The sequence below is a fragment of the Aquarana catesbeiana genome, linkage group LG08 (genome assembly GCF_042186555.1).
Source record: "Aquarana catesbeiana isolate 2022-GZ linkage group LG08, ASM4218655v1, whole genome shotgun sequence".
NCBI lineage: Eukaryota > Metazoa > Chordata > Amphibia > Anura > Ranidae > Aquarana > Aquarana catesbeiana.
The window spans coordinates 290,485,471-290,509,120 of NC_133331.1; the positions used below are offsets into that span (position 1 = coordinate 290,485,471).

Genomic DNA, 23,650 nt, shown 5'->3' on the forward strand with positions numbered 1-23,650 from the left:
GTCAGGTCTGTGTTTTATTAATAGAGATAAGAGGGATGTCATGTGACCTCCCAGAATCCTCCTCACCTCTCCGGTCAGGTCTGTGTTTTATTAATAGAGATAAGAGTGATGTCATGTGACCTCCCAGAATCCTCCTCACCTCTCCGGTCAGGTCTGTGTTTTATTAAAAGAGATAAGAGGGATGTCATGTGACCTCCCAGAATCCTCCTCACCTCTCCGATCAGGTCTGTGTTTTATTAATAGAGATAAGAGTGATGTCATGTGACCTCCCAGAATCCTCCTCACCTCTCCGGTCAGGTCTGTGTTTTATTAATAGAGATAAGAGTGATGTCATGTGACCTCCCAGAATCCTCCTCACCTCTCCGGTCAGCAGGTAGATGATCTCCAGGGTGAGGTTTAGTATCTTCTGAGTCATCTGACTCCGGTCCTCTTCCTCCATCTTCACTGGTGGAATCATGTCATCCACACAAGATCTCTGTAGATGGATAATATATAGCGGCCTCGCTGATCATTATAACTCAAAGACTAGTAGAGATTCATTTTAAACCCTCTGTGTAAAAGCGAAGGAAGTTTATGTGTTAATAAATACCAAGATATACTCAGCATCAAAACAACAAGCCTTTGCAAAAATTCTAAAATAAAAAACGAAGATACCTAAAATTGTAATTGTGTTTAAAAAGTCACATTCACGGTTTAAAATAAAAATACTTCTAATTATTCTCATATCTTATGGGGTCTTGTGCAAGGTCATTCAACATTTTTTTTTCTTAAATTATTTAATATATTTAAAAATATATTTTATTAATATATTCTATTAAGGTAGTAAGAATTTTTCATGGTTGTAGATATCGTACGTCCATCTAGTGGAAATTTAAAGTTTCATATTTAGGTGTATCTTTCATATAACCCATTTATATATATCATCATCTGCTGGAGATAAATGACATCACAGTGACTATGGAGGAAGAGGACGGAACATGACGGGGGGGGGGGGGATTACTGGGTGTAAATATAAAATAAAATCTTATTACCTCCTCTTCTGCCATCTCCAGCAACGTCTCCTCTCTACTTCCTCCCGACTCACCTCTCACCCGGAACTTCCTGTCTGTAAGTTACATGACTTCCTGTCTGCACATGACATCACTTCCTGCTGTTGCGTTCCATTGACAATACGTGAGATCACCACCTTGTGTTGACTATAAATACTGCAGTCTACGTTACGTTCCATCATTCTGCCGGCTCCAGCGGGGTCCATTCTTCTTTCAGGTTACATCGATGATCACACACACACAGATTATATACCTTGTGTCAAATCCAGACAATAACACCCACAGCCCCACCTCTCTCCAGTCTTTAGTGCAGGTACCCCGGGGGGGCACTCTGATGTAAGGGAAGGTATGATTGGGACTCTTACTTAACCACTTGCCCTCCTTAACCACTTAAGCCCCGGACCATTTGGCTGGCCAAAGACCAGAGCACTTTTTGCGATTCAGCACTGACAATTGCGCGGTCATGCGACATTGTACCCAAATAAGATTAAAGGTCTTTTAAAGACTGAAAATTTTGAAATAAAAAAAACAATATTTTTTACTTTCTGCTATAAAACACACCCAATAAAAAAAATGTAAAAAAAATGTATTTCTCCATCAGTTTAAGCGGATATGTATTCTGCTACATGTTTTTGGTAAAAAAAAAAAAAAAAATTTGAATAATCGTATCTTGATTAGGTTGCGCAAAAGTTATCGCGTCTACAGACTATGGGATATATTTAAGGAATTTTCATTTATTTTTTACTAGTAATGGCAGCAATCAGCGACCTATAGACTGCGATATTGCGGCGGACAAGTCGGTCGCTAAGTGACTCTTTTTGGGAAACCAGTGATCAGTGCTAAACATATCCACTGTCACTGTACTAATGACACTGGCTGGGGAGGGGTTTAACATCAGGGGGCTCAGATGGTAAAATGTGCGCCTAGGTAGTGCTTGCTAACTGCGTGGGAGGTGCTTGTACTATGGGAAGGCAGAGATCTGTGTTCCTGCTTTTGTAAGTCAGGTCACAAGTCTGAGACAGCAACAGGGAACAAGAAGGGTCAACAAGCCGGGGTCAGGATACAGATGAACACACGGGATAAAAGTCACAGGCAGAAGTTGTCGATGACCACTCAACATCGATCCTGAACCCTGTAGAGCTTTAAATAGGCCACTGGGTGCCAAAGTCCATCCAGACATGCACGTTCACGCCAATTCTATGCACATTTCTGTGGACCAGTATTTGCAGGGTATCAGTGAAATGGGGTTCCCAAAGGGATTCCAGGCTGGGGCACACCTGACTCCTGGTAGAGACCTCCTGTCTCCCGACTCCTGGTTGGAGCTCACCTGACTCCTAGTACAGACCTCCTGTCTCCCGATTCCAGGCTGGGGCACACCTGAACCCTGGTGGAGACCTCCTGTCTCCCAATTCCAGGCTGGGGCTCATTTGACTCCTGGTAAAGACCTCCTGTCTCCCGATTCCAGCCTGGGGCACACCTGACTCCTTGTGGAGACCTCCTGTCTCCCGATTCCAGGCTGGGGCTCATTTGACTCCTGGTAGAGACCTCCTGTCCCCCGATTCCAGCCTGGGGCACACCTGACTCCTGGTGGAGACCTCCTGTCTCCCAATTCCAGGCTGGGGCTCATTTGACTCCTGGTAGAGACCTCCTGTCTCCCGATTCCAGGCTGGGGCTCATTTGACTCCTGGCGGAGACCTCTTGTCTCCCAATTCCAGGCTGGGGCACACCTGACCCCTGGTGTAGACCTCCTGTCTCCCGACTCCTGGCTGGGGCTCACCTGACTCCTGCACATAAGTGGGGGGGAAACAGAACAACAGGAAATTTTGGCCTTTGGGTTAGGTCTTCTCTAAGATCACAGGTAACCACTTGGCCACCAACAGAAGTGGACAGGGATAACATATTTTGTACTATAGCATGGGTATAAAACAACAAGAACAATATAAACACTGGGAGGTGGACATCCATACAGATACCCCTGGAATCATAATATGGGATTATAAGATATAAGATATATAAGATTTTGTGGTTGAGACCACCTTAAAACTGGAAATAGGCCTACAAGATAGGAAAGCCTCTATCCAGTGGATATAGCTTGGTGTCCCCATGTTTTAAGTGAGTTTGCTTGCAAGAGTGGTTCAGCCCTGGTTGCTTTAGGTGTTATTATGAACTGATTGAATACATTCCAATCACCGATCATCTCAGACTTAACATTTGGAAAAAAAACAAAACAGAATATTGTAAAAGCATAGAACTTTCTTGTTTATTTTACAAAATCAGAATAAATGATTTATATACAAGGAAACAAATCTTGAATCAAAACAATTTCTTGAATTGTAAAATACATGCAATTTCTTGATAATTATCTATTGGCTGGACCAGCTTCTTCAATAAAGAAAATAAAGAGGTGAGAATAATACGGAGTAATGAGTAGAACATGAAGAATACAGAGTAGAACAAACTGACGAGAATTACAAGTATAACAATCTGCGTGCCTGGCACACTATTTATCTGGGGTATGGACCTATAAGATAGGAGCTACACCTGTCATAGACTATATGTCCTTAGAAGAATGTCAGGGTGGTCTTAACCACTTGACCTCCGGAAGATTTATCCCCCTTCATGACCAAGCCATTTGTTTGTTTTTTGTTTTTTTCTTTCTTGGTGTGGTGGTGGTGGTTGTTTTTTGTTTTTCCTTTATGACCAGGCCATTTTTTGCGATACGGCACTGCGTTATTTTAACTGACAATTGCGCCGCCGTGCGATGCTGTACCCAAATAAAATTGATGTTCTTTTTTTTGGTGGTATTTGATCACCTCTGCTTTTTTTATCTTTTACGCTGTAAACAAAAAAGAGCGAGATTTTTGAAAAAAAAATTATATATATATATTTTTTACTTTCTGCTATAAAACCAGGGCTTTTTTTCTCAGAGAGTAGGTGCAGGAACTCTGCCCTTTTGAGTCACCCTTCATCTCCACCGCCTACCCACTTCTAGGCATGTCCCTTGGTTCCACCCCCAAGCATGTCCCTTGGTTCCACCCCCAAGCATGTCCCTTGGTTCCACCCCCAGGCATGTCCCTTGGTTCCACCCCCAGGCATGTCCCTTGGTTCCACCCCCAAGCATGTTCTTTGGTTCCACCCCTACCCACCCCCAAGCATGTCCCTTGAATGAATAACTTATATAGCGCTACATATGCAAACAAAATCACTTCAAGGTGCTTTTGTCGCCAGTGTCCATCTGGGTTTTCAGAAGAGTTGGGTCTTGAGCTTCTTCCTGAAGGCCAGATGGTTTTCTTCCAAGCGGATGTCCGCGGGTAGAGCGTTCTGTAGCCATGGTCCTTGGACTGCGTACCTTCGTTCGCCTTTTAATTTGTAACGGGTCTTGGGGATCTGGAGGAGGTTCTGGTTAGTTGACCGGAGGGGGCGACTTGGGGTGTAGTGCTTTATTTGGAGGTATTGCGGGGCTTTTCCTTGTGTACATTTGTGAGTGAGGCAGAGGGTCTTAAATGTAACTCGGTCCTTCACGGCTAGCCAATGGAGGGTCCTCAAGGACGGGGTGATTGATTCCCAGGGTTTTTTTTTCAGTTACCAGTCTGGCTGCTGTGTTCTGGACAATTTGTAGACGTGAAATTTGGTATTTGGGAAGTCCTAGGTAGAGGGAATTTGCGTAGTCGAGTCGGAAATTGATGATTGTTCCAACTACTGCTGCTGTATCTCCTTCCAGGATGATGGGAATGAGTCTACGCAATAGGCGAAGAAGGTAGTGGGATCCGTTGAAGACTGATCCTATTTGTGCATCCATCGTCATGTCTGAGTCATCCCTTGATTCATCCCTTGGTTCCTCCCCCTACCCACCCCCAAGCATGTCCATTGGTTCCACCCCCTACCCACCCCCAAGCATGCCCCTTGGTTCCACCCCCTACCCACCCCCAAGCATGTCCCTTGGTTCCACCCCCTACCCACCCCAAGCAGGTCCCTTGGTTCCGACCCCTACCCACTTCCCAGGATCACCCCTTTTAGAGAAAACAGAACCAAGTATCATTCTGTGGTGCTTTGTAGGGAACTTGTTAGTTTAAAAAAAAAAGAAAAGCAGCAAAATATATCCCAGCAGCCAGCATCAATAGACCTAGCAGCAATTATCCTTCCAGGAATACAAGAACCCTTCCAGCAACAATAAATCACCCACACAACAATGCCACGCCCCCCCACCCCCGCAACAAACTACCACCCCAGCAACCATGGACCCAGCAGCCAGCACCAATATACCTCCCTCTCAGCAACAAATAACTCCCCAGGAATATAAGACCCCTCCCAGCAACAATAGACCCTCACACAAAAATAGATCTCCACCAGTGACAATAGACCCTCCAGCACACCCCAGCATTACTTCGCCATTACATACATTCAGTGCAGGAGGTGCCGGAACTGCGTTCCCCCACGTTCCTTTGAAAAAAAAGCCCTGTAAAAACATCCAAATAAATAAAAAAAATAAAAAAATGTAAAAAAATCAAATCTCTTCATCAATTTAGGCCAATATGTATTCTACAACATATTTTTGGTAAAAAAAATCCCAATATGGGCTTCTGTTAGCGGGAAATCGGTCCCCTCAGTGCAACCTCTCAGTGCGACCTATCAGTGCCACTTATTAGTGCCACCTCATCAGTGCATATCAGTGCTGCCTCATCAATGCAGCCTCTCAGTGCCCATCAGTGCAGCCCATCAGTGCCCCCTATCAATGCCACCTGATCAGTTCAGGCTATCAGAGCAGCCTGTGCCCATCAATGCCGCCTCATCAGTGCCTCCTGATCAGTGCCCACCCATGCCACCTCATCAGTCCTACCTATCAATGCCCATCAGTGCCACCTCATTAGTGCAGTCTATCAGTGCCGCCTCATCAGTACCTCCTGATCAGTGCCACCTCATCAGTGCAGCCCATCAGTGCCACCTCATCAGTACCCCCTGATCAGTGCCACCTCATCAGTGCAGCCCATCAGTGACACCTATCAGTGCCCACCAGTGCTACCTCATCAGTGCCACCTATCAGTGCTGCCTCATCAGTGCCTCCTGATCAGTGCCACATCATTTGTGCAGCCTATCAGTGCCCACCAGTGCCACCTCATCAGTGCCCTTCAGTGCAGCCTCATCAGTGAAGGAGAAAAATTACCTGTATTACCTGCAAAATTTTATAACAAACTATGAACTATGTTTTTTTTTTTTTTCAAAATTTTCCGTCTTTTTTTTTGTTTGTTTAGCAAAAAATTAAAAACCCGAGCTGTGATTAGATACCACCAAAAGAAATCTCTATTTGTGTGAAGAAAATGATACAAATGTCACATGGGTACAGTGTTGCATGACCGAGCAATTGTCAAAGTGTGACATCGCCAAAAGCTGAAAATTGGCCTGGGCAGGAAGCGGGTGAGAGTGACCAGTAGGCAAGTGGTTAAAAAAGCGTGTCCATACCAAATTTTGAAGGCCGGAGCCTGCAGGGTCCCTGAGCTTTGGTTTTCTTGTTGTCCTTCATGGTGTTTGGCGCTGTAATCTCCCAGCAGGAGTAAGACGAGATGGGCGAGGGTTCTGAACCGTTGCTTGGAGTCTCATGGCGGAGCGCAACCAAGGCTTCAGGCGGCCATCCCGTTCCGCTGCCAAGCCTCGCCTCCTCCTGGATCCTCTTTTTACTGGACATTGTACAGAATGAGATAATAGACACTGGGACACCCCCAATGTGGGCGGGAACAGGAATTTTAACACTTGGAGCTCATCACTGAGGTCTCCAAGAAACACAAGAAGCCAGTAAGAGACTCTGCCCGATTTTTTACTCCATACCACAGTTGTCCTATGTGTTGTACGTCTTCTCCTGTTAAATGCCACCATACGGTTGTCAAGAGCAGTGGTCTCCAAACTGGGGCCCAGGGGCCGGATGTGGCCCTTTGCTTGGCTTTATCTGGCCCTTCTTTCTACTGGACACGGTACGGAATGGAATAATAGGGTTCTGGGTTCTGAACTATTGCTCGGAGTCTCCTGGCAGAGCACAACCAAGGCTTCAGGCGGCCATCCAGTTCCGCTGCCAAGCCTCGCCTCCTCCTGAATCCTCTTTCTACTGGACACTTTACAGAATGGAATAATAGACACGAGGACAACCCAATGTGGGAGGGAACAGGAATTTTAGCACTTGGAGCTCATCACCAAGATCTTCAAGAAGCCAGTAAGATACTCAGCCCCATTTTATTTTATCCATACCACAGTTATCCTATATATTGAATGTCTTCTCCTGTTAAATGCCACCATACGGTTGTCAAGAGCAGTGGTCTCCAAACTGCGGCCCTTTGCTTGCCTTTATCTGGCCCTTGGGGCACTATTCCACCCAATGACACCATTAATAGGGCATTATTCATCTCATAAAAACCAATGATGGGGTATTTTCTACTCTCACTGGTCACAGTCCGGCCCCCGCCCCCCAAGCCTGAAGGACAGGAAACTGGCCCCTTGGATCCCCACGACTAAGCTCTGAGGGATGGAGTGAAACATGTTGGGGGCGTGGCCTGGTGGGAGCCCAGGCTGAGGTTGTGTCTCTCATACCACCATAGGACTCCGTGGATGTGCGGCACCAGGGAACTTTCCTCTCTTCCTCCCTTGCTTACAAGGTTTGGAGACCCCTGGTCAAGAGCATCGTTTTGCAAAAAATGAGAAGAGGGTGGCCGCACTCCAATATAATACCTTTATTTAAAAAAGCTTTGTCCATACTATAATGAGCTATGATTAAGCTCCATTAACGGTGCGAAACGCGTCGAAACGCATCATTTTTTGCCGTTGACTTTGCCGAGCCAGCACCCTTTATCTCCTACACACTAGGATGGTGTGAATACAAGTGATAGCACCTGGAGCGGTAATTATTCTGATCAAGAGCATCATTTAGTGTGAATTTTCTGATGTCTGATTAGATTCATTTGGTTTGCAAAGCTTTTCCCGCACTCCGAACATGAGAAAGGTCGCTCACCTGTGTGGACTCTCTGGTGTTTAAGAAGGACTTCTTTCAAGCCAAAACATTTCCCACACTCGGAACATGAGAAAGGACGCTCGCCTGTGTGAATTTTCTGGTGTTTAACAAGGGATCCTTTCATGGCGAAACATTTCCCGCACTCCGTACATGAGAAAGGGCGCTCGCCCTTGTGGCGTTTCAGATGCGAAACAAGGTGCTGTTTCTGAGTAAAACTATTCCCGCACTCCGAACAGGAATAAGGACGCTCGCCCGTGTGAATTCTGTGGTGTCTGAGAAGTTTTCCTTTCTCCGTGAAACATTTCCCGCACTCTGTACACGAAAAGGGGCGCTCACCCGTGTGACTTCTCTGGTGTATACGAAGCCCTATTCTGTCAGTAAAGCTTTTCCCGCACTCTGAACAATGAAAAGGACGCTCGCCCGTGTGAATTCTCTGGTGCGTATGAAGGTGCTGTATCCTAAGAAAACTTTTCCCACACTCTGAGCATGAAAAAGGACGCTCGCCTGTGTGTCTTCTCTGGTGTTCATCAAGCTCTCCTTTCTGAGTGAAACATTTCCCGCACTCTGAACATGAATAAGGGCGCTCACCGGTATGAACTCTGCGGTGTCTAACTAGGACTTTTTGCGAAGTGAAACATTTCCCGCACTCCGAACATAAAAAAGGATACTCGCTCGTGTGACTTCTCTGGTGTATGAGAAGTTCCCAGTTCTGAATAAAACCTTTCCCGCACTCAGAACATGAAAAAGGACGCTCCCCTGTGTGGATTCTTTGGTGTCTGTTAAGTATTCCTTTGGCAGTGAAACATTTCCCACATTGCGAACATGGAAAAGGACGCTCACCCGTGTGAGTTTTCTGATGTGCCTGAAGGTGTCCAATCCTAATGAAACATTTACCGCACTCTGAACATGAAAAAGGATACTCGCTCGTGTGACTTCTCTGGTGTATGAGAAGTTCCCAGTTCTGAATAAAACATTTCCCGCACTCAGAACATGGAAAAGGACGCTCCCCTGTGTGGATTCTCTGGTGTCTGTTAAGTGTTCCTTTGCCAGTGAAACATTTCCCACATTGCGAACATGGAAAAGGACGCTCACCCGTGTGAGTTTTCTGATGTATATGAAGGTGTCCAATCCTAATGAAACATTTACCGCACTCTGAACATGAAAAAGGACGCTCGTCCGAGGGATTTCTCCATTGTGCTCCGTGTGTAGTGTGAGATTTTTTGCAATGCCAAGTTGACAATGAAGGCTCTCCTGTGTGGCCTCCATCACCTAACGAAGACTCTTCGGGATTGGATGGATGGGTTGGTTGATCAGCTCTGTGAGATCTTAGATGGACATCTGAAGTCATAGTATGGGATTTATCAGAAGATTCCTCAGGATTAGAAGGATCTGTTGATCTTGGATGGACATCTGAAGTCATAGTATGGGATTTATTAGAAGATTCCTCAGGATTAGAAGGATCTGTTGATCTTGGATGGACATCTGAAGTCATAGTATGGGATTTATTAGAAGATTCCTCAGGATTAGAAGGATCTGTTGATCTTGGATGGACATCTGAAGTCATAGTATGGGATTTATTAGAAGGTTCCTCAGGATTAGAAGGATCTGTTGATCTTAGATGGACATCTGAAGTCATAGTATGGGATTTCTCAGAAGGTTCCTCAGGATTAGAAGGACCCATTGATCTTAGATGGACATCTGAAGTCATAGTATGGGATTTATCAGAAGGTTCCTCAGGATTAGAAGAATCCATTGATCCCTCCAGATGGTAAGGTCTGTGATGTGCGGTTGGAATAATGGGATCTTCTCCTGGAGAACATTGTGTGATGTCATCATCTTCTGTCTTGAAATCTGGAGATAAAATTGGATCTCCTTCTGAGGAATTCAGAAGAAAGCGTCCATCTGTAAGAAAACACATTTTGAATAAGAATTAAAAATATTTTTCGAGTCTCACATTCAGGAGTCATATATGTTGGTCCACCACTAAGAAGTCTCGGAGCTTCAGCATAGAATTACATTACACCAAACTATGAATACAAACCAGATACGGGATACAATACGGGGGGGGGGGGGGGGGCTTGAAATAAAGTTCACAGAGGTCCAATCAGACAGTTTTCTTCCAGCAGAGATCTGAATTACATCACAGTCCCCTTTTATGTCACAGCCCCCCCTGTACATGAATGTATTCAGCCTATCCTTCACATACTAGCCCCCTTTACATCACAGTCCCCTCTTTACATTAGTGTCCTCTGTCCCCCCCTGCACATCACAAATCCCCTTTACACCATAGTCCCCCCCCCCCCCCTTTACATCAGTGTTCTCAGCCCCCCTTTGCATTAGTGTCTCCAGTCCCCCCCTGCGCATCACAATCCCCTTTACATTACAGACCCCCACCCTTTAAATCAGTTCCCTCTTCACCCCCCCTTCCACATTATAGCCCCCCTTTATATCACTGTCCTCAGCCCCCCCCCCCCTTCACATTATAGCCCCCTTCCTCCTTACATCACAGTCCCCTCTTTACATCAGTGTCCTCTGCCCCCCTTTCTTTACATCTGTGCCCTCGGCCCCCCTTTAAATCAGTGCCCTCGGCCCCCCTTCACATCACAAATCCCCTTTACACCATAGTCTCCCCCCTCCTTTACATTAGTGTCCTCAGCCCTCCCTTCACATAATTGCCCCCCCCCCTTTTATATCAGTGTCCTCAGCCCCCCCCCCCCCCCTTTGCATCAGTGTTCTCATCCTCCCCTTTGCATTAGTGTCTCCAGTCCCCCCACCCCCACACACATCACAATCCCCTTTACATCAAAGACCCCCACCCTTTAAATCAGTTCCCTCCCCCCCCTTCCACATCAGTCCCCACGGCCCCCCTTTACATCAGTGTCCTCGGCCCCCCAGCCCATCAAGGCCCTCGGCCCCCCAGCACATCAGGGCCCTCGGCCCCCCTTTACATCAGTGTCCTCGGCCCCCCTTTACATCAAGGCCCTCGGCCCCCCAGCACATCAGGGCCCTCGGCCCCCCAGCACATCAGGGCCCTCGGCCCCCCAGCACATCAGGGCCCTCGGCCCCCCAGCACATCAGGGCCCTCGGCCCCCCAGGACATCAGGGCCCTCGGCTCCCCAGCACATCAGGGCCCTCGCCCCCCCCCCCCCCTCTAGAGGGCCGGTTCACACCTGAATCAGCCTGGTGCAATTTTTAGCCCATTCATTTCAACGGACTGAAATCATACTGAACTGTACAAGAAGTAATGCATACACTACATTTCATAAATGCACTTCCCCAAATGGTATGGTATGGTGGTACCATGCGATCCGGTGCAGGCAAACACGCTGCATTTGTGACCTGTATTTGGGGTGTCGTTAGGAATATATTGACACCCGCAGCGATTTGATTGCGGTGAGGAAACGCGCACGGAACCGCGTTCTGGTGTGAATGAGCCCTTACATCGCAGCCCCCCCTTCATATCACAGTCCCCCCTTTAACAGCAGTCCCACATTGTCCTCAGTTACCCTTCACATAGCAGCCCCCCCTTTACATTCCAGTTCCCCTTGCATCGGGGTACCCCTTAAATGACAGCCCCCCCAACACAATCCCCCCTGCAATCACAGCTCCCTCTTTTCTCCCTTGAATATTACAGCCCCCCTTTCAATTGCAGCCTCCCCTGCACAGTACCATGATAGTTGTAGAAAAAACGATTCAAAATGTTGTGTTATAAAATTCTTGTTTCCTTGTTGGAGGAAATTGGACCAAGCTCTACTAGAAATCCTTGGGATCTGCTGTACGTTTAGGACTGTGCTTCCCTTTTCTCCCTTGGAGTGAAAAATATAAAACTGTTTCTGTATGTATTTGTTACTTACTTGTGTCCGTATGTAGAGAAGGTTCCTCTTGTTTCATCATCTCCCCCTCCTCCATAGACTGCTGATCTCCACTCACCAACCTCTCTTCTTCTTCCTCTTTAACCTCAACTTTGATGTCTTTCAGTTCTTCACCCTAAACCCCAAAGAGGATGGAATGAATTTAGAAAAAAGAACAAGAAATTACATCAAAGAATATCTACTCAGAGAATTGCAGTATTTTCAAGTCCCATCTACCTGATGATTCTCTTTATAAGTGTGATCTTCTTGTGTGGAATCCCGGGAATACAGAGGACCTCCCTCCTCCAATGACTGCTGATCTCCACTCACCAACCTCTCTTCTTCTTCCTCTTTAACCTCAACTTTGATGTCTTTCCGTTCTTCACCCTAAACCCCAAAGATGACAGAGTACAGTATACTTGTTAAAAGGAAAAAGAGTTTCCATAAAAGAACGTCCTGTCATTATTTAGGTCTTCATGCTCAGTCCCACCTACCTGATGATGGTGAGGGATGGTGTGATCTTCCTGTGTGGAATCCCGGGAATACAGAGGACGGGGACATCTCTCTGGTGGGTTCCCATTACTGGATCCATCTGTAGGAAACACACACACTGACTGAATACATTGTCTCTATGTGTTTATCAGATGATGGGGGATCTAGGTGGACCCTCCGTACTGCTCTCTCCTTTACAATAAAGTCTCCTCTTACCCGGTGATGTGAGGGGCGGCTGATTCTCCATCATGACGTCCTTGTAGAGGTCTTTCTAAATACTTCAACTGTATTATAATCTACTGGAGATAAAAGACGTCACAGTGCCTATGGAGGAAGAAGACGGACATGACAGGGGGTTACTGGGTGTAAATCTCATGGAAGAAGAGGACATAATGAGGAGGAGGGGTCTGGATTAGGGTTGCAACCTTCTCGTCAAGCCAAAACCCGAACAATTTTATATTTTTTTGTAGTACATTAAATTCATGACCTCTGTACAAGGCAACGCAGAGCAATTTTTTATGTAGAATACAATATACATATAGTTTTTTGATTAAATAACATTTCTAATCATATGGAGTTAATCACAAGAGTTCCCCTTACAGTGTGGAGGGTGTGACAGTGGGTGGTTTGTACAGGAGAGGAGTGTATGACAGTGGGCAGTATGTACAGGAGAGGAATGTGGAGGGTATGACAGTTGGCAGTATGTACAGGAGAGGAGTGTGGAGGGTATGACAGTGGGCAGTATGTACAGGAGAGGAGTGTGGAGGGTATGACAGTGGACAGTATGTACAGGAGAAGAGTGTGGAGAGTATGACAGTGGGCAGTATGTACAGGGGAGGAGTGTGGAGGGTATGACAGTGGGCAGTATGTACAGGAGAGGAGTGTGGAGGGTATGACAGTGGGCGGTATGTACAGGAGAGGAGTGTGGAGGGTATGACAGTGGGCGGTATGTACAGGAGAGGAGTGTGGAGGGTATGACAGTGGGCGGTATGTACAGGAGAGGAGTGTGGAGGGTATGACAGTGGGCAGTATGTACAGGAGAGGAGTGTGGAGGGTATGACAGTGGGCAGTATGTACAGGAGAGGAGTGTGGAGGGGATGACAGTGGGCGCTATGTACAGGAGAGGAGTGTGGAGGGTATGACAGTGGGCGGTATGTACAGGAGAGGAGTGTGGAGGGTATGACAGTGGGCAGTATGTACAGGGGAGGAGTGTGGAGGGTATGACAGTGGGCAGTATGTACAGGAGAGGAGTGTGGAGGGTATGACAGTGGGCGGTATGTACAGGAGAGGAGTGTGGAGGGTATGACAGTGGGCAGTATGTACAGGAGAGGAGTGTGGAGGGTATGACAGTGGGCAGTATGGAGAGGAGTGTGGAGTATGTATATCTGTCAGCTGTGATCGGGCTGCAGACTCCCCTGTAGTAGTAGCCTCCAATTCCCAACACAACACAGGCACAGTGTATTTATCTAGAAGCAAGGACACTGCTGCTGTCTTTACAGTGACAAGTATGCTAATGCCCCCCGACCAAACGGTCTGTCCCTGGTCTGGACTTAGTAATGTGCCTGGGTTTCAAGAAGTACAAAAACCAGGCACATGATTCAAGACACGGACTGGTGGAAACCCTAGTCTGGATGTAAATAAAAAAAAATATCTTATTACCTCTGTTGCCAGTTCCAGCAATGTCTCCTCTCTACTTCCTCCCGACTCACCTTTCACCTGGAGCTTCCTGTTTATATTCTTACATCACTTCCTGTCTGTACCTGACATCACTTCCTGTTGTTGCATTCCACTGACAATACCACCTTGTGTTGAATATAAATACTGCAGTCTACGTTCTGTTCCTTCATTTCTGCCCTTTGCCCGGTGGTCCATTCTTCTAACAGGTTACTTCGATAATCACACACACAGATTACACCTCACAGCAAATCCAGACAAATATAAAATTAAAATGATGGGGAACTATTCCTCCCATGTACACCAATAGGGATGAGCTTTCTGTTCGAGTCGAACATGAGTTTGACTCGAACATCGGCTGTTCGATCGTTTGACGAATGTCGAACATTATGGGGCGTTCGCTCCAAATTTGAGCAGTGCGTCACGCCCCATAATTCACTGCGTTATCGCAGTGCATTGCTGGCTGATGATTGGCCAAGCATGCACTATGACCCGCATGCTTTGGTCAATCACAGCGCCGTCAGCAAAGAGAGCCATAATTGGCCAAAGGCAGGGTGCCTTTGGCCAATTATGGCTCAGGGGGTTAAGTTCACGCCCCACACTATATAAGGCCGCCTGCACGTCGGCCCTGTGTAGTGTGTTGCTGGCGTTAGATTGAGCAGGCACAAAAACATATTTGGGGGGCACACCCTAAAATGCGTTTAAATTCAAGATGGTGCTGCTATAAGACCAACAAACAGTACAAAACAGATTACAGCGCACACATTCAAGAATGACATTTCCTGCAAGGCTAGTTAAAAACACCTGAACATATTCAAAAAAATACGGGGGTTTGGTCACACTATATGGTCATATAGTGGTAAGCCCACTTACTGCGACAAAGTACCCCGAATTAGAGAGCCATAATTGGCCAAAGGCAGGGTGCCTTTGGCCAATTATGGCTCAGGGGGTTAAGTCCACGCCCCACACTATATAAGGCCGCCTGCATGTCGGCCCTGTGTAGTGTGTTGCTGGCGTTAGATTGAGCAGGCAGTCTGTTCCTGGTGTACTGTTTCTAATCTACTTCAGGCAGGCAGGTGATTCAGTTAGCTGCAGTGCATAAAGATATATATATACAGTCTCCTACATATTTATACACTGCATTCTATTCTAGCCAAGCCTATACCTGACTAAAGGCCATTCCTGGTGTAATTTTTCTAGTAAACTTCAGGCGGTGTTTTGTTAATCCAATGTCTGGAAGGCCACCAAGGAGAGACAGACACTCACAGGCCACTAAAAGAGGGCAAGCAGGCTCTGTGTCTACAGCCAACAGTGCTGGTCATGGACACGGTGTATCCTCAGCACGTGGCCGTGGGGCACGCTTGTCCTTTTTTTCGACAGCTGGCCGTGTTGAGCCACAACATGCAGAAGAGTTGGTAGAATGGATCACAAAGCCGTCCTCATCCTCCTCATCCTCTGTCAACCAGGCTAAGACAAGTTTGGCAGCCAATGCAGCTGCCAAAGCGGCCTATTCCATCGGCTCAATGGCATCAGTCACTCTTTCCTTAGCCCCACCATCATGTCCTGAGGAGTCCCCCGAACTGTTCGACCACAGTGTCAGGTACATGCTGCAGGAGGATGCGCAGCATTTTGAAGGCTCTGATGATGGTACCCAGGTTGAGGATGAAGGCAATAACGTGAGCCCAGAGAGAGGGGGTGCCCAAGAAGGACAAGAAATTGGCAGTCATGTTCCCCCAGCTGCAGCATACTGCCAGGTTTGCTCCAGTGACAAGGAGGGAGGGGGTGATGAGGAGGAGGAGGCACATCTCCAACGAGGCAGGATGCCCTCCAGGGGCCAGCTTAAGAACAGCCAACCGACTGCATCACACCGCAGAGCTCCGCATGTGCAGGGCGCTGCTGACTCAGCAAGTTTTTTCAAAAGTTCTTTGGTGTGGGACTTTTTTGAGACGTGTGCAGAAGATCGCACCATTGCTGTTTGCAACATATGTCTGAAGCGTATCAAGCGTGACCAAAACAGCAGCCGCTTGGGCACCACATGCTTGACCAGACATATGTCGAGCTCCCATGCAGTCCATTGGCAAAAGTACTTAAAAGACCCACACCAAAGAACAAGGCGGACCTCTCCTTGCTCCTCATCAGCTGGGATCTCCAACCCCACTATACCATCAGTCCTCTCAGAGTAGAATTAGGTGTCCCAAGCACTTGCGGAAAATCTGCTAGCGGTACACCTAAATCCAATTGTAGCAGGCAAATTTCCCTACCCCAGTTGCTAAACCATCGAAAGAAATTCAGTCCCAGCCATCCACATGCTCAGCGGCTGAATGCTAGTTTGGCTAAATTGCTAGCACTCCAACTGCTGCCTTTTCAGCTGGGAGACTCTGCCCCCTTTCGAGAATTTGTGGAACCTCAGTGGCAGGTTCCCAAACGCCATTTTTTTTCTCGGAAGGCTATTCCGGCTCCCTACTGGCATGTGGAAGGCATTGTCTTGGCCTCGTTGGACAGGGCGGTCAGCGGTAAGGTGCATATTACCGCTGACTCATGGTCCAGCAGGCATGGACAGGGACGTTACCTTTCTTTGACGGCGCACTGGGTAACTCTGCTGGCAGCTGGGAAGGATGCAGGACAGGGTGCAGTAATGTTGGAGCTTGTTCCGCCACCACGCCTCCAAAATGCTGGTAGTGGTGATTCTGCCACACCTCTCTCCTCCACCCCTTCCTCTTCTTCTTCCTCTATGGCCTCTTCCTGTGCAGATTTGTCCTCGGAACCAGCAGTGCTCCGTAGGCGTTCTAGGGGCCAATCAAGCACTCAGGCAAAAAGATGCCATGCGGTGCTTGAGTTGGTCTGCTTAGGGGACAGGAGCCACACTGGGGCAGAGATTCTGGCAGCTCTGCAGGGACAGGTTCAGAGGTGGCCGACGCCATGCCAGCTTCAGCCAGGAATTGTCGGTTTGCAACAGTGGCACCAACCTCCTCTCCGCCCTCCGACAGGGACACTTGACCCATGTTCCCTGTTTGGCTCACGTCCTTAATTTGGTGGTGCAGCGGTTCTTGTGCAGGTACCCGGGCTTACAGGACCTCCTGAGGCAGGCCAGGAAAGTCTGTGGGCATTTCTGCCTGTCATATAATGCCAGTGCTCGGCTGGCTGACCTACAAAAGGAATGCAACCTCCCAAAGAACCGCCTCATCTGTGACATGCCCACCAGGTGGAACTCAACGTTGGCAATGCTGCAGCGGCTGCACACGCAGCAGAGGGCCATTAATGAGTACCTGTGCGAGTATGGCACCAGGACAGGGTCAGGAGAGCTTGGCTTTTTTTCACCACGCCAGTGGCTAATGATCAAGGATGCATGCACTGTCCTGTCACCATTTGAGGGGGCCACGAGGATGGTGAGCAGTGACAGTGCACGCATCAGTGATACTGTCCCTCTTGTCTTCCTGTTGGAGCACACGCTGCGTGGAATAATGAACAGGGCACTTGAGGCAGAACAGAGGGAGGAAGAGGAAGACTTCCTTACCTCTCAAGGCCCCCTTTATCCAGACAGTATTCCTGCAGGCCCGCCTATCACACAGGAAGAGGAGGAGGAAGATGAGGATTGTGTCAGCATGGAGGTGAAGCCTAGCACTCAACAGCAGCAGCAGTCTTCAAGGGATCGTTTTCAGTCCCCAGAAACCCATGGACTTGTACGTGGCTGGGAGGAGTTGGCTGCGGATCATGTCATCCTTAGTGACCCAGAGGACTGCAGACCGAATGCCTCAACAAACCTACGTTGCATGGCCTCCCTGATCCTGCAAAGCCTGTGAAAGGACCCTTGGATTCGTGGTATCAAGGAGAGGGATCAGTACTGGCTGGCAACCCTTCTTGCTCCACGTTACAAGGGTAAGGTTGCGGAACTTATCCAGCCTTTGCAGAGGGAGAAGAGGATGAAACATCTTCGGGAGGCCTTGCAGAAAGGTTTGTGCAAAGCGTTTCCAGAGCCTGGGAGGTTACAATTTCCTGGTCCTCCTGGACAACGTGTTGCTGAGGCTTCGGTCAGTCACAGAAGGAGCGGTGGAGAAGGAGGCCGTCTGACCGATGGGTTCAGACAATTTTTTAGTCCGCAGCCCCAAGGTCTGATCTGTTCCAGCAACCATCGCCAGCGTCTGATTTATATAGTGCAGGAATACTTAGGGGCAAGATCAGACTTGGAGACCTTTCCGACGAAAATCCACTGGGTTACTGGGTCTTGAGGATGGATCACTGGCCAGAGCTTGAACAGTATGCAATTGAGCTACTGGCCTGTCCTGAATCCAGCGTTCTATCTGAACGCACATTCAGTGCTGCTGGAGGCTTTGTAACCGATGAAAGAGTGCGCCTGTCCACAGACTCGGTTGATCGCCTCATCTTCATAATAATGAATCAGTCTTGGATCACCAGCTACAAGCACCTGATGCAGATGTAACCAATACATTTTTTTCTGAATGTGAGATCCCTTGAAGACTGCCTATGCTGATGCTGAGTGACTATCCTGTTATGCTGAGTGACTATCCTATTCCTCCCCAATGTTAGCTTCTAAAAACATTTTTGGTTCTGGGCACCAGCACCAGTGCCTAAAGCCCAATTTTCCTGCCCCTGTTTAACAGGGGCGTGTAATTACAATTTCTGCTGTAATATTTTGCAGCAGGGCTCGTTCCTGCGCTCAACTAGAGTATCTGTGAGGGTTGCAGTGTTGTGGCACCACCACCGTCGCCTAAGGCCCAATTTTCCTGCCCCTGTTTAACAGGGGCAAGTAATTACAATTTTTGATCTAATATTTGACAGCAGGGCTCGTTCCTGCGCTCAACAGAATCTGTGAGGGGTTACAGTGTTTAACAGGGGCGTGTAATTACAATTTTTGATCTAATATTTCACAGCAGGGCCCGTTCCTGCACCCACCAAGAGTAACTGTGAGGGCTTACAGTGTTGTGGCACCACCACTACCACCGAAGGCCCAATTTTTCTGCCCCTGTTCAACAGGGGCATGTAATTACAATTCTTGATCTAATATTTCAGAGCAGGGCCCGTTCCAGCACCTACCAAGAGTAACTGTGAGGGCTTACAGTGTTCTGGTACCACCAACACCTAAGGCCCAAATTTCTGCAGAGTATATAGGGAAGGCCGTATAGTTTATACAGGCGGTCCCCTACTTTCAAACATCCGACTTACAAATGACTCCTACTTACAAACGGAGGGAGACAACAGGAAGTGAGAGGAAATCTACTCTTAGGAAGGGAAATTCTCTCCTGTAAGAGTTAATATGGGAAACAGGTGTCTCCACTGATGCTTTATCACCAATTCTTGTTTCCCTAAAAACCCCAAATTTTCAAAATCCAATTGTCATTGGGACAGAAAGTGAGGTGAAATCTTCTGAACAGGGGCACAGACAGCAAAACAAACGTTACAGGGGTGATTAAATCCCTTCCCTATGTTATCCAAAAAGCTTAAAAATAGATTTTTTGGCTGGAGCTACACTTAAAAAATGTACCTGTTCCAAAATTACAAACACATTCAACTTAAGAACAAACCTACAGTCCCTATCTTATTTGTAACCTGGGGACCGCCTGTATACTGCTGTCCAGAGTATCTTCTACCGTGCAACCTGACTAGTAGGGTGCTACAACTTCTAAGAACAAATGGACTCAGAAAAGAACATCGAAGAGTGTAGAACTTTCTTGTTTATTTTACAAAAACTGGAATATTTGATTATTAGACAATGAAACAAATTTTGAATCAAAACAAAAACACAACTTGTGAACAGGACTGTAAGGAAACCATTTTATTTAGTGACAGGGGCTTTGAATGGCATTCAGAGCGCTTTAAAAAGTGTGTCCGATGCCACATTCTGAAGGCCTGGGCCAGCAGGGTTTCTGGAACTTTGGTTTTCTTGTGGTCCTCCATGGAATCTCCCAGCAGGAGTAAGATGAGATGGACGAGGGCGCTGAAGCGTTGTTTGAAGTCTCTGGGTGGAGCGCAACTCAGGCTTCAGGAGGCCATCCCGTTCCGCTGCCAAGCCTTGCCTCCTCTTCCTACTGGAACTTCTTTCTACTGGACATTGTACAGAATGGAGTAATAGACATGAGGACAACCCGATGTGGCCGGGAACAGGAATCTCAGCACTTGGAGCTCATCACCGAGGTCTCCAAGAAACACAAGAGGCCAGTAAGAGATGATTTACTTCATACCACAGTTGTCCCATGTATTGAACGTCTTCTCCTGTTAAATGCCACCATACAGCTGTCAAGAGCAGTGGTCTCCAAACTGCGGCCAAGGGACCAGATGTGGCCCTTTACTTGCCTTTATCTGGCCCTTGGGGCACTATTCCTCCCAATGACACCATAAATAGGGCATTATTCATCCCATTAAATCCAATGATGGACCATTTTCTGCTCTCACTGGTCACAGTCCGGCCCCCCCCAAATCCTGAAGGACCATAAACTGGCCCCTTGCTTAGAAGGTTTGGAGACCCCTGGTCAAGAGCATCATTTGGTGTGAATTTTCTGATGTCGGATTAGATGCATTTGGTTTGCAAAGCTTTTCCCGCACTCTGAACATGGAAAAGGACGCTCGGCCGTGTGAATTTTCTGGTGCCTATGAAGGTGCTGTAACCTAACAAAACTTTTCCCGCACTCTGAACATGGAAAAGGACGCTCGCCCGTGTGAATTCTCTCGTGCGAATGAAGGTGCTGTATCCTAAAAAAACTTTTCCCACACTCCGTACAAGGAAAAGGACGCTCGCCTGTGTGTCTTCTCTGGTGTTCATCAAGCTCTCTTTTGTGAGTGAAACTTTTCCCACACTCTGAGCATGGAAAAGGGCGCTCACCTGTGTGAACTCTCTGGTGTTTAAGAAGGGATCCTTTCAGGGTGAAACATTTCCCGCACTCTGTACATGAGAAAGGACGCTCGCCCTTGTGAAATTTCAGATGTGAAACAAGGTTCTGTTTCTGAGTAAAACGTTTCCCGCACTCTGAACAATGAAAAGGACGCTCGCCCGTGTGAATTCTCTGGTGCGAATGAAGGTAGCGTATCCTAAGAAAACTTTTCCCGCACTCTGAGCATGAAAAAGGACGCTCGCCTGTGTGTCTTCTCTGGTGCTCATCAAGCTCTCCTTTCTGAGTGAAACATTTCCCGCACTCTGAACATGAATAAGGGCGCTCACTGGTATGAACTCTGCGGTGTCTAACAAGGGCTCGTAGCGAAGTGCAACATTTCCCGCACTCCGAACATAAAAAAGGATACTCGCTTGTGTGACTTCTCTGGTGTTTGAGAAGTTCCCGATTCTGAATAAAACCTTTCCCGCACTCAGAACATGAAAAAGGACGCTCCCCTGTGTGGATTCTCTGGTGTCTGTTAAGTATTCCTTTGGCAGTGAAACATTTCCCACATTGCGAACATGGAAAAGGACGCTCACCCGTGTGAATTTTCTGATGTATATGAAGGTGTCCAATCCTAAAGAAACATTTCCCGCACTCTGAACATGAAAAAGGACGCTCACCCGTGTGACTTCTCTGGTGTATACGAAGCCCTGTTCTGTCAGTAAAACTTTTCCCGCACTCTGAACAAGGAAAGGGACGCTCACCTGTGTGAATTCCCTGGTGCCTATGAAGGTGCTGTATCCTAAGAAAACTTTTCCCACACTCGGAGCATGAATAAGGACGCTCGTCCGAGGGATTTCTCCATTGTGCTCCGTTTTTAGTGTGAGATTTTTTGCAATCCAAAGTTGACAATGAAGGCTCTCCTGTGTGGCCTCCATCACCTAACGAAGACTCCTCGGGATTGGATGGATGATCCGCTCTGTGATATCTCAGATGGACATCTGAAGTCATAGTATGGGATTGATCAGAAGGTTCCTCAGGATTAGAAGGATCCATTGATCTTAGATGGACATCTGAAGTCATAGTATGGGATTTATCAGAAGGTTCCTCAGGATTAGAAGGACCCATTGATCTTGGATGGACATCTGAAGTCATAGTATGGGATTGATCAGAAGGTTCCTCAGGATTAGAAGGATCCATTGATCCCTCCAGATGGTAAGGTCTGTGATGTGCGGTTGGAGTAATGGGATCTTCTCCTGGAGAACATTGTGTGATCTCATCATCTTCTGCCTTCAAATCTGGAGAAAAAATTGAATCTCCCTCTGAGGAATTCAGAAGAAAGCGTCCATCTGTAAGAAAACACATATTGAATAAGAATTAAAAATATTTTTCGAGTCTCACATTCAGGAGTCATATATGTTGGTCCACCACTAAGAAGTCTCGGAGCTCCAGCATGGAATTGGGTGCAATAATTACACCAACTATGAATACAAACCAGATAGAGGATACAATACATGGGGGGGTCGTGAAATAAAGTTCACAGAGGTCCAATCAGACAGTTTTCTTCCCACGGTCCCCTCTTTACATCAGTGTCCTCAGTAGTCCCCCCTTCACATCACAAATCTCCTTTACACCATAGTCCCCCCCCCTTTACATCAGTGTCCTCAGTCCCTTTCACATCATAGTCCCTCTTTACATTAGTGTCCTCAGCCCCCCCTTCATACCATTGCCCCCCCCCCTTATATCAGTGTCCCCAGCACCCCCTTTACATCAGTGTCCTCAGCCCCTTTCACATCATAGCCCCCCTTTACATTAGTGTCCTCAGCCCCCCCTTCACATCACAATCCCCTTTACATCACAGACCCCCCACCCTTTAAATCAGATCCCTCTTCCCCCCTTCCACATCATAGCCCCCCTTTATATAAGTGTTCTCAGCCCCCCCTTCACATTATAGCCCCCTCTCCCCTTACATCACAGTCCCCCCTTTAGATCAGTGTCCTCGGCCCCCCTTTACATCAGTGTCCTCGCCCCCCCTTTACATCAGTGTCCTCGGCCCCCCCTTTACACCAGTGTCCTCGGCCCCCCCTTTACACCAGTGTCCTCTGCCCCCCCTTTACATCAGTATGCTCGGCCCCCCCTTTACATCACTGTCCTCGGCCCCCCCCTTTACATCACTGTCCTCGCCCCCCCTTTACATCAGTGTCCTCGGCCCCCCCTTTACATCAGTGTCCTCGGCCCCCCCTTTACATCAGTGTCCTCGGCCCCCCCTTTACATCAGTGTCCTCGGCCCCCCCTTTACATCAGTGTCCTCGGCCCCCCTTTACATCAGTGTCCTCGGCCCCCCCTTTACATCCGTGTCCTCGGCCCCCCCTTTACATCAGTGTCCTCGGCCCCCCCTTTACATCAGTGTCCTCGGCCCCCCCTTTACATCAGTGTCCTCGGCCCCCCCTTTACATCCGTGTCCTCGGCCCCCCCTTTACATCAGTGTCCTTGGCCCCCCTTTACATCAGTGTCCTCTGCCCCCTTTTACATCAGTGCCCTCGGCCCCCCTAGAGGGCAGATTCACACCTCAATCAGCATGGTGCGATTTTTAGCTCATTCATTTAAACGGACTGAAATCATACTGAATCGTACAAGAAGTAATGCATACACTACATTTCATAAATGCACTTCCCCAAATGGTATGGTATGGTGGTACCATGCGATCCGGTGCAGGTAAACACGCTGCGTTTGTGACCTGTATTTGGGGTGTCGTTAGGAATATAT

At 47.7% G+C, this 23,650-nt stretch overlaps 3 protein-coding genes across 3 annotated transcripts in view; all 3 read right to left on the reverse strand.

Moving 5' to 3' along the window:
* Positions 1–1,149, reverse strand: part of LOC141106791 (uncharacterized) — a 61,433-nt gene extending 60,284 nt beyond the window's left edge. The window contains 2 exon segments of the mRNA XM_073597719.1: positions 359–475; positions 1,032–1,149. Of these exon segments, the coding sequence (XP_073453820.1) occupies positions 359–475; positions 1,032–1,046 (132 nt within the window). The 5' untranslated portion in view covers positions 1,047–1,149.
* Positions 1,150–5,023: 3,874 nt separating this feature from the next.
* On the reverse strand, positions 5,024–14,264 carry LOC141104688 (uncharacterized). Its single transcript, XM_073594358.1, has 5 exons — positions 14,043–14,264; positions 12,600–12,707; positions 12,386–12,483; positions 11,895–12,027; positions 5,024–9,942 (listed from the first exon to the last, which is right to left on the reverse strand). The coding sequence occupies exons 2-5, from the start codon at positions 12,631–12,633 to the stop codon at positions 7,952–7,954; spliced, it is 2,256 nt and encodes a 751-aa protein (XP_073450459.1). The 5' UTR covers positions 12,634–12,707; positions 14,043–14,264; the 3' UTR covers positions 5,024–7,951.
* Positions 14,265–19,789: 5,525 nt separating this feature from the next.
* The window catches only part of LOC141106792 (uncharacterized), a 62,431-nt gene continuing 58,570 nt past the window's right edge, over positions 19,790–23,650 (reverse strand). The window contains exon 20 of the mRNA XM_073597720.1: positions 19,790–22,233. Within this exon, the coding sequence (XP_073453821.1) occupies positions 20,552–22,233 (1,682 nt within the window). The 3' untranslated portion in view covers positions 19,790–20,551. The remainder of the gene's footprint in view (positions 22,234–23,650) is intronic.